Source organism: Sylvia atricapilla, chromosome 13 (assembly GCF_009819655.1).
Source record: "Sylvia atricapilla isolate bSylAtr1 chromosome 13, bSylAtr1.pri, whole genome shotgun sequence".
NCBI lineage: Eukaryota > Metazoa > Chordata > Aves > Passeriformes > Sylviidae > Sylvia > Sylvia atricapilla.
In genome coordinates this window covers 14,125,566-14,136,157 of record NC_089152.1, presented here as the reverse complement: position 1 = coordinate 14,136,157, position 10,592 = coordinate 14,125,566, and the positions used below count along the sequence as shown (strand labels likewise).

General features: G+C 37.7%; 1 protein-coding gene across 3 annotated transcripts in view; it reads right to left on the bottom strand.

Moving 5' to 3' along the window:
- Positions 1 to 763: 763 nt before the first annotated feature.
- The window catches only part of MINDY2 (MINDY lysine 48 deubiquitinase 2), a 35,121-nt gene continuing 25,292 nt past the window's right edge, over positions 764 to 10,592 (bottom strand). For 2 of the 3 annotated variants that reach the window (XM_066328538.1, XM_066328539.1), the window contains exons 10-11: positions 9,878 to 10,051; positions 6,285 to 8,500 (exon numbers count right to left, since the gene is read on the bottom strand). In XM_066328538.1, coding sequence (XP_066184635.1) covers positions 8,381 to 8,500; positions 9,878 to 10,051 — 294 coding nt within the window. In that variant the 3' untranslated portion in view covers positions 6,285 to 8,380. Of the gene's footprint in view, positions 5,941 to 6,284; positions 8,501 to 9,877; positions 10,052 to 10,592 lie in introns of those variants that run through there. The other variant, XR_010744640.1, reaches the window with a different exon arrangement.

Below are 10,592 nucleotides of genomic sequence, written 5' to 3'. Positions count from 1 at the left end.
CACTTGTAGTGTTCCAGGGGAATTAAGAGCAGAGCGGAGAATGAGCTGGGCTACTTCCTCAAAACCAGTTTAGTTTTTCAGGAAAGATGGAGGAGAGAGAAACCTGCTGTGTAATAGCATTATCCCTAATTAGTCCTATATAGATATTCACATTTGACAAATATTTAGGTTTAAGAAATGCACTGTCTCAGCAAGTGTGTCACTTACCTTAATATGTTTAATATATCTTGTTCAATTCTTGAAAGAAAAAAATCTAAGAATTTGAATTTGTTGAGTTTTGCTGCAGGAGTTTCCCATTACAAGTTCCCAGTGCATTTTCAAAAGCACTTGTGCATTTGGCTGCAGTCTGTGCTTTATTGGGTGTGACAACACACACAAAACAAATACCTGCTCCAAGACTCTAGTGGCTAATGGATCAAACGGGCAATTCTGAAGTTTACAACCTTAAAAGACAAAGCTAAAGAGGTACAAAAATAAAACTTGAGATGTGCTTGGTTCCCTGTAAAAGTCTAGGTGTGCATTCCAACAGTTAAAGCTTAATTAAATTAAAAATGTGATTGTGCAGGTGTAGCCATTTCACTTAAAATACTAAAACTGGGACAATGGGGAAAACACCTGATTGAAAACAAGTTGCTGAAACCTTTGAATTTATCAAAAGCGTAAGAGCACCAGAAGTCTATTCTTTTCTTTTCCAGAGTGAGTTTTTGTATTGTTTGTTGGGTTTTTTAAGTATATCATCCAACCTTTATTATTAGGAAAGAACTTAAATATCTAAATGAAATATTTATTTAAGTTTGCTTACTTAAATTTATTTACATACAATGAGTTTCAGAAGACTGTTAACCAAAATAAATCTCATTTGGGTAAAGACTTTGAACTAGAGAGAGGCTGATAACAGGAGACACTATTTAAAAGGTTAACAGAATTTAACAGCTTTGTGGTACACAAACAAAAAGGGGTATTAAGATACAGAACTGGATTTCTCTGAAAATTATCTGTGTTCAAAATTATTTTAACAATTTACAAGGAAAATGTTATTTCCTTGTAGTCTTTAAAAACACATTAATACAATATAAACAATTAAGGCTTTTAAAATGCAAAACATTCAGTAGTTGAACTTGTAGATGCCATTACAGTGTTGGATAATGGTGTAACATGATGAAAAGTATTTAATTCACATACATTGGTACAAATGCTACTGCATGACTAGATTTAATTGTGTCATGCACCTCTAAAATACAAGTTTAAAAAATTAACTTCTCCCCTCTCTTGGTAAATCCAGAGTCACTTGCATGAGCTTTATTTTGCATTTCCTTTTAAGACTAGGTTTAGAGATCAGGTAAGCATGGGGTGACTAACAGACTCACTAAACTGCTGATTTAACACAGGAATTGCACAATTCTGGTGGCATCTTGAAGACATTACTAATCTGGAAGTATTTTGGAACTTTGCTAAAAATATGGGTTTTGTGTGTGGGGCTTTTTTAAAAGAACATTTCATAGTAAAAAGACCCACTCAAGGTAATTAAGACAACAAATATTTAACTTAGCACTGGAGAACTTGGGGTGACTTCTGTAGAATTCATTTTTGTGTGTTCTATCAGTTCTTTCTTCACTAAGCTTACATATATGTGTAAAAGGTGATTATCACAAGTGGTACAAATAAGGGCTATGCAGCTGGTGACCAGATAAAAGGATAATTGAAAATTACTTTTAAAAAACCCCAAAACCTTGATAAGAACTTGTTTTGCTGAAAGCTGTAATATAAACCAAAATTGTGTCATTTAACATTAAAGCTCTATCAGGTTACTATGGGGAAACTGCTGACAGTATTTCTCACTCCCTTATAAATTGCTATAAGGAATTAACATAATACTGAGCAAGATGTTACAGATTTAGAATAGATTTCTGTGGCACAGCACAAATACTTGATACTTCTATAGTTCTAAGAAGTGCTATGAAAGTTGTGAGGCTCAGCCTGTAAACAGTGACTATACACTGCAAAAACACAGGGAAAAAACATTCACAGGTGCTATGACCTGTCCAGTACAATCTGATAGCAACCTGCATTAATTGGGGTGTTTTTGCAAGTACAACGTGTTTCCAAACCAAAACCTGCTTATTTCATCAATGTCTGTACTGTAACTCCCTGACCAGTCACACTGTTCAGCATAATGTTACAGCACTAGTGATTTCAAGAGTTATCAAAATACAGGTGAAGAAACCCTTGCTACAATAGGTTTGTCCCTTGAAATCATTCTATCTGTGGTCACTTTTGTAAAGGATTCTCTATAAAGTTTTTTTGCTTGCCAATCCCTAAGAAAAAGCCTGTAAGAAATCCAGAAATACAAGCATACTGCTGTAACCCGAGTATATGGAATGCAAACATGTAATTATTGTAACTAATGATAAAAATGCAAAAGCTGGATTACAAATAGTTTAAAGTTCACAAGTAGCTTCCTTGGGTCACTGTGTCTATCTGCAGTGTCTTGAAGACACCACCAACTCCTATGCTTTTCCAAGCAAAAGAAGGGTTTTATTTCCACAGCAATACTTTATTTCCTGTAGTTAACAGAACCAGTGGTAATATCTACCCCTGCAATTGGCCAAAATCCCCATCCTGGTACCTCACAGAGAAGCTGTTTCCAGACTTTCAGTGTGTGAAGGACTTCACTAAAACTCAGTTGTAAACAAAACAGTAACTAAGATAAACCAGTTTCTGGCTCTGGTTAACCTGCTATAACAAAAGCCCTAAAATTAACAGACCTATTGCTGGCCTGATAGCAAAATACTAGGGAGAAAATTGTTTGTTTCCTAGTTATTTTGGAGTTCCCCAAAACAAGAGATGAACAAACCCAAGGCTGTTCCCATTACGCAGCTGCTTGAAGTTCTTAAAGTGATTTAAGACACACTGGGGTTCCTTCTAATTGCAATTTTTACTTTTTCCTTGACCAGTAAGCAGGAACAGAAGCCCTCACAAGGTTTCTGACAAAAATACAAGCTATCCCAGCTTTTTTAGAAGCACATTCAGAAGAAATCTCAAAATGCTTAACTAAAGTGAAATTTTCAAAACTGCTTAGCATAAACTTAACTTTTCAAAGTTACAGCTGAAGTTTTAACTCAAAAAGCCCATCCAAATTGTCCTTAGGGCATCAAACAAGGAAGGAGAACATGAACTTCAAGACAGACTAATCATCCCATTATTTCATCCATCTCTGTGGTGGAGAACCTCAGTTTGTCTCAGCTCAAGGCTTTGGCTCATGAGACACTGTTAGATCAATCCCCGTGTTTCACAATAGGCATCACTTACGGTGGATGGGACCTAAACTGAAATTGGGTCAGCACTACAGGAAGTTCAAGAGTAATTAAAAAAAAAGTAATAAAACTTAGCTGAGTTTGTGTCCCTCTCCACGCCCAAGCTCTCTGTCCATTTGGCTGAGTGTTTGACTCCATCAAACAACCCCAAGTCGGTCACTTTTGGCCCCAGGAACAGTGGCACAGCCCCTGAGGGCACAACGGGGCCGGGGCCCTGCCTCAGCTCTGTGTGCACTAAGAGCAGCAGGGTTACACTGCCTGCAAGCGCTGTGGACACTGAGCTAAATGTGCTGGAACTCCTTCTGAGTTGGCCCCTAGGACTTCCTGAAAATAGCATTATTATGTTGCACGTTTTTCTATGCTGTAGAGGCAAACATGGGATCCTGACTTTCTAATGATAATTTAACCTTGAAAAACAAGGAATTGCCTATTTCGGCACATGAAGGTTCTCCATGAACACAAGTAATCCTACAAACAAGAAAAGGAATGGGGAAGGCAGATGTCAGCAAGTTCTCCAGAGAGAACTCTCCAGCAAAGAGAGCTCAGAGTGATAGAAGGTGACATTGACCAAAACTGAACATTAGGCATTTAATAAGTATATTATTACTGACATTTAATATATATTACTGACATTTAGTAAGAATATTTGGGGCTATCAGAGGATCAGCACAGCTAGTCCTGACTCTAAAGCACAGTGAGAGTGAAGAGCAGTGTGTCCAGGGACAGACACTGCCAACCTGCCAGGAAATGAACCTGCTGGGCATTACCTAGGTGAGAAAACGCAGCTACTGCACGCTGTGCCACAGCTATTTGTGTCCAAAATAACAGCAAAATTAAGGACAAAGCCTTAAACAATCTCAAGAGGTAGCACAGGGACTTTTATGTTCCAGCCTCTCTTTCCTCCTCAGCATTCCCCAGTGGCACTTCCCCATCAAAGTAGATCACAGCCAAGCTTAAATCCATTGCTCTTCTCCTGCCAAGCTGTGAACAGGAGGGAGGTGTGCAGGAACACTGAACATCAGACAGACTCGGTGTCAGTGATGTGGTTTGGGAAGGTGTCACTCGCCTCTTCCCGTTTTCCCACTCAGCACTAACAGTCTCTGGCTAGTTATGCTGGATAGAAAAGGATCAGCACTGTCAAGGTGAAAAGCCATTTTCAGGCCTTGCACGTGACATTTGCTGTCAGATGCTGGACTGAATGAACATTGTTTTAGAGTTGGATTTTTCTTGCTATCAGGGTGTTCTTCATCACAGCACAACTGGAAAAAATGGGAGCAGTCTACAACAACCAAACTACAGCTTGTTATTTATGTTTTTCTGTAGTATGCTTGCTAATGAGGATTCTGCATCAATTAACGTGCATTTCCTGAGTCACCTGTTTAATGCTGCAACCTCTAAAAATCTACTTTTATATAAAATAAGCTCTTAATTCAGTATGTTGTATTGAAGGATGTAGTTTGTATAGATTTCTCTAATAAGCATCCTAATGCAAAGACCTGATCCAAGCCAAGAGCTGACTTTGTTACAGAACCAGTGGAGCAGGAATGAACAATGGTTCAGTTAAAAATACATCAGCTTTACCTTTCACTTGAGTACTTCCTGCTGAATGCACAAGAAAATTCCATTTCAAGAACTCAAAACTGCCTTTTATTAGATACTGGAAAATTTTTTCAAAAGCTTGTGTATACAAGTTTGAAGAAACATGACAATAATGTGAAATACCAAGTGAGTATCTGCCTGGCAATCGGAGGTTCCCAGCAGAGCTCCCTTGGAGCTCGTGTGCCTGTGAGCCACAAGAGCAGCTCTGCAGAGACACTGTGAACACGTGATTTCTTTAGGAACAACAGGGACAGCTACAAAATGTAGTTTTTGCATTGTGTTTAAGTGAATCTTCAGGAATGCTAATTTAGTTCTCTGGTGTTACAGCCCTCCTTTGGATCTGCTTTGTTGGGTTGCAGATTCCATGAGTATCACAAGAAAACCGGTGGACTTGAGCATTTACAAAGTGCCTTACAGAAAAACATCTCTATGGCAGTGCTCGGGTTTTTTCTAATCTTAAGAATAATTGTATGTAGCTTTTGTATGTCACAATTATAATGCAACAACAAAAATTCTATGATTTTCTTTTCTGTGCTAGCATTTATCTAGTGGAAAACAACTTCTACTCTACTTTTCTGGACACTTTCATATATATTATGTAGGAATTTGCAGCATGTGCATTGCATGCTAAAATGTATAAATAGATTTAAAGTACAAATCTATACCCTTTTGCCAGAACATGAGCTGGAAAAAGAAAAGGAAAAAAGGCAAATGAAGTAAACAGAAGTAGATACTGTCTTCCTGATACTCCAAGACTCTATTGTGCAATATTGTTTTCCAAGCTCACTTCATATAGATAAAAGCAATTCTATTCAGGTTTTTTGATCCTCAGATACTATCAGAGATACCAACTGTGACAGGTGCTTTTGGAATGGTTACTCCCAGCAGGGCATAAAGTAAGCTTCCAGATGAATTTCATCTTGGGTATTAGGAAGCTCAAGTGCTTATAACTTTTGCTACTAACAAGTTCAACTCATGCAGCCCTAGATTTCAGGAATTCTTTACCTTTTTTCCAAAGCTTCAAGACCTGTAAAGAAAAAAGGATATTAACAGAGAATAGCATGCCTTCCATCTCAAATACCCTGAAACCCTTTACTCCTCTACTGAAAGCAACTGAATTATCTGGGAGTTGGAACTTCATGATGAGCACTGCATTTAACTCTTCTTCCTGTGACCAAATGACCATAATTCCTCTAACTACAGGATATTAAGTTTCAGGCACATCAGTCTGAAACTGGAAACGTTACATGAATTCCTCTAATACAAGCAAGTATCTTAGGCAGAGAGATAAACTCCATAGCCACAACAGCTAGATTCCTTCCAAAAGGAGGTAAAAGTGGCAATACTGTCACTAAAAATAATAACAAACACTTAGCTTGACATATTTATTTTTCAAGGTCAATAAATAAATGTAAATACAGAAATTTGGAAAAATCTTAGTAACAGAATGTTTTTAAACAACATTCTGGCTTAAAGTCTCTGTTATTGACACTATTGGAATAGTTTCTCATCTACTTAAAGTAGCTAAGTCATTATGTTGGTGATCCTCCATCACATTAATTTGTTTGAAGAAGTTAGGCTGCTGCAAAGGAAAAAAGACATCAACCTTTGCTTTGACATAGAAAATTATCTGAACTGCATACATTAAGTATTAAAATTACTCCTCTGGGCATGACTTTTCTAGAGAAGATATTTTTAAATTTACAGTTTATATATTAGACCTCCTACTGTTCATTACTTCATCATTATAAAAGGGAAATTGTAACAAAAGTGGAAAAAAACAATAGAGGAAAAGGCATGGAAGAAAAGTGATACAAATTGGCCCTTTAGTTGGTAAGACATTCTTCCTTTATCTCATTTTCATTCTGGGTGGGTAACAGATGTGTGTGATGACTGGTTGCCATCAGTGCAGCAAGTTTGCTTGAAATAATTGTGAAGTGATTTTTTACTGGTGACTTGTGTTAGACACCCACTTTTCTAGACATTCTCCAAACACCTGGAAGCAGGAATGTCATATTCCACCTTAGCTTGCCCAGGTTATTCTGTGTGAACACTAAGGCTTAGAGCACAGATACAGAACTTGTCCAGGAGAAGCAGCCTTTTTCAAAATATCTACAAATCACTAAATAGAAATTTTTATCAAAAGCAAGAAGGTAACTTATTGATTTAATGGAAGTGGAGGAAGATTTGTGGTTCCCTCAAAATTCATCAAGTGTTCTGTTTCTGCATTCTATAAATTCTACAAGACACAACATGTTTATTTGGTTCCCATAAATTAGAAAAATCTGGTTTCCAAAAATTCTAAATTAGTGATTTAAAAAACAAAATATTACACCTGACCACCTTTCAGACCATCTCAGAGAGCAGTTTCACTCCTCTCTCACCCCTTCAGAAGTGTGCTTTTTTTAAGAATACATGATTTATAAAACAAACAAAAAAGTGTGTTTTTAACTACAGTACACTTGCTTAAATATACAAGTGGACACGTTAACGTCATGTTGAAGTTCAAGGTACTTCTGGATAAAAGGCAGATAGTTAGTTATTTTAACTCTGCATTCTTATATAGAATAACGATTATTATAGACTTTAGTATCCTCTCATCATTCATCTATCATATGGAGAGGTCAATAAATAAAAGCTTATCTGGTCCAGTTTACCTACAAGAGAAAAAATAATAAAAGAAAAAGAAGTTACCTATAAAATTACTTGTTTAAACCCTGATAATATCTGAGTTGCCATACCCAGTTTGTAGTTGCAAGAAAAGCAAACAATATTCATCTTGCTTTTTAATAAATGCCCCATTTTTTTCATGACAATTTTTTTATGCTGCCTATCAGGTCACATATTCTTGGGGCAAGAAAGCTGGCCAGGAGATGCAGTGATAGCAGTAACAAGTATAAATCTGGGTTCCAAAAAAGAACATACCAGATCCAGAAGCAAAGAAACCTGGACACACTGAGGAGGCAGTGCCCAGCTGTTATTTGGGCTCTTGTGTCGTGGAGACTATACCCAGCCTAAGATATAGTTTCATACTATGGAATTAACACAGAACTCCATTGTGCTCGTGTACAGACTTCAGGAAAAAGCCTTACACAAAATGAAATTACCTTTGTTTAGAGTAGAAGATAAAATAGCTTACTAACTGATGTAATGAGTAATGGATGTCACTATGACACAGGACTTGCCATGAGTTGTGTGTTCAGCTACAAGGTGCAGTATTTCTTATGCCTAACTCAAAGCACAGCCGCATCCAACTGTGACTTGGAATTCCCTCTTGAGCAGCACGCACTATGACTTTGAAGGAAGTCTGTCTGATTGTTACAAAGTCATCCATCCTCTCTTGGAACATGAACAGAATCCATGGGGTAATCAGGCACAGGCGGCATGTAACAGGTTTGTCTTCCTTTTTACTCCTTGTTTTTGCTTCTGAGGACATGCACTTGGCTCCAGACGGAATCCACGTTCTGTTACAAGAGAACACAGCTGTTCTTCTCTTTCTCCCTCTCCTTCTCTCGGGGCTCTTTGCGTTTGCGTTCGTTACTGGCAGATTGTCTGGCGCTGGCTGGAGAGGCGGCACCTTGTACCTGCTGTGTAGGGAAAGTGACGTGGAAATAAACCCAGCACCACTGCAGACACAGCCTCAGCTGTCACTGCCTGGTCAAGCCCACAAACAAAAAGTATCATGCAAACCAGCAGAATTCAGGTAGGGGGTTTTGGTATACCTACTCTAGAACCTCCACAAAACTGCGTATTTATTGAAAATTAAGTCAGCTGAAAAGATATTTGAAGTTTCATATGTCACTTCTGTTGTGTCCACATACTCAGATCAGTAGTTTCAATAAAATACGGTTTCAAGCATTTTCTGGCACCTCTGTGTTATTGTACTGGAATTTTTTCTTAGTTTCTCTTTGAAGTACATAATCCACATTTCACTATCTGCAGAGTAAAAGTGCTGGTGTGGACAGTGTGGTAATGGTAAGGCAGCAGCTTTTTGTGACTAGAAAATCTTTAATAACTTGGCAAGGGGGTTGGTATACAAAGGCAACATAAGTTTTGTTAATTCATCATCTATTCCCTCTGTTACCCATTCACAGCTGCAAATGAGCAGGCTCTTAATCCTGTTCAGCAGGTTCTTCAGTCCCTTCTGCCTTTGGCAGCCAGCAGTAATGAATCTGTGTTTTACATGGGCACTGGTATTGAAGCAACGAGCAGTGCAAATAACACAACTTTTACCTGTCAAAATTCTTGTTTCATGCTTAACAAACTTACCAGTTAATGGTTCTGAATTACTTCAGTCCAAAGATACAGGCTTTATATAGATTATTTCGTATGTATTTGTAAATAAAAGCAGTTCTGGAAGTCCTCAGTGGTTCTCTAAATCCAGAACACCAACTCAATATTGTCTTTGGCACAGAAGATTCAGTTAAATTGCACTTTTGCATAGACATGTGCCTTAATCACCTTTTCAGAAGATTTTGAAATCAGCTGCTTATGGGTATGGGATGGAAGGGTGTACTGGGATAAACTGTGAATTGCCTAATTTAGAACAACAGAATAGATTCACATGAGATCACATGCTAATTCACCTAAAAATGTACAGCAACAAACTTCTGCAAGACAAAATAAAGACGAAGCTTCAACTATTACCAAAAAGTTTAGTGGAATGCTCTTCTGCAAGTAATGTAAAATACTAATGCCATCTTTGGAACCTGATATATTAATTCGTAACATCTTTCCAAAATAAGCAGTATAAATGAAACCCTAATTTAGAAGGTTAAGTCTGCTTTAAAGTATTTAAATGTTTGTAGGTGCCATATCTACATGCATACTCCAACAATTGTAGCGTATTCCTAAAGATTCCTATATTCACCCCAGGCAGAATTATGTACAAGCACAGATGTGTCTGTGCAATAATTAATACTTTCTAAAAGTAATGATCATATTCTGTCATACTGTTTTCTTACCTGGACCTGAGCAGCTGCTTGTTCTTGTTCCTGATAGTACTGAGAAGCTCTCCTGTCCTCCTCTTCCTGGAGCTTCTTTGCTAGCTCTAGATCACTGATTCCTTCTGGGATCTGTTCCCAGTTAATCTCTTGATTTTGCTGCTCTTGTTGTAGAGACAACGCCATCAGATAATCCTAAACAGTAAACCTGTTAATTAATGCTCTTTCATGGAGAAAAGAGTCAAGTCATATCAAGTGTATTTTTCAGCACGTGCAGCTACACCGCTTTTCTCCTGGCCTTATCTTCAAATGGAGATCAGGAATTTCATAACCTCATAACTGTTCATAACCTCAGCTGCAGAAAGGTTGAGAACAGCTACTTTACATGTCTGCTTTCACAATGCCTAAGCTGCAGCATGGAAAACACAAAAACTAATTAAAATTTTTTGCTTTCAGGTTTAAATTCCGTTACCTATACAGCAGCAACTTATCTCTCATATTTTTATATTTATTAAGAAGCATCTTATTCATTTTCCCCCAATATTTACAAAACATGAATGGTGATCACTATAAACTTGTTCAGAATGTAAGATTTCCAAGGAACTTCGTCTTGCTCTGCCCTTGTGCATTAACTGGTACAACTCAGCCCCACCTTAGGCATGATTTCTGTGTGTCTCAGGAAGAGGAACAAACAGCCACCACGACACACAATCTGCTGTGGGGTTTGTCCTACATT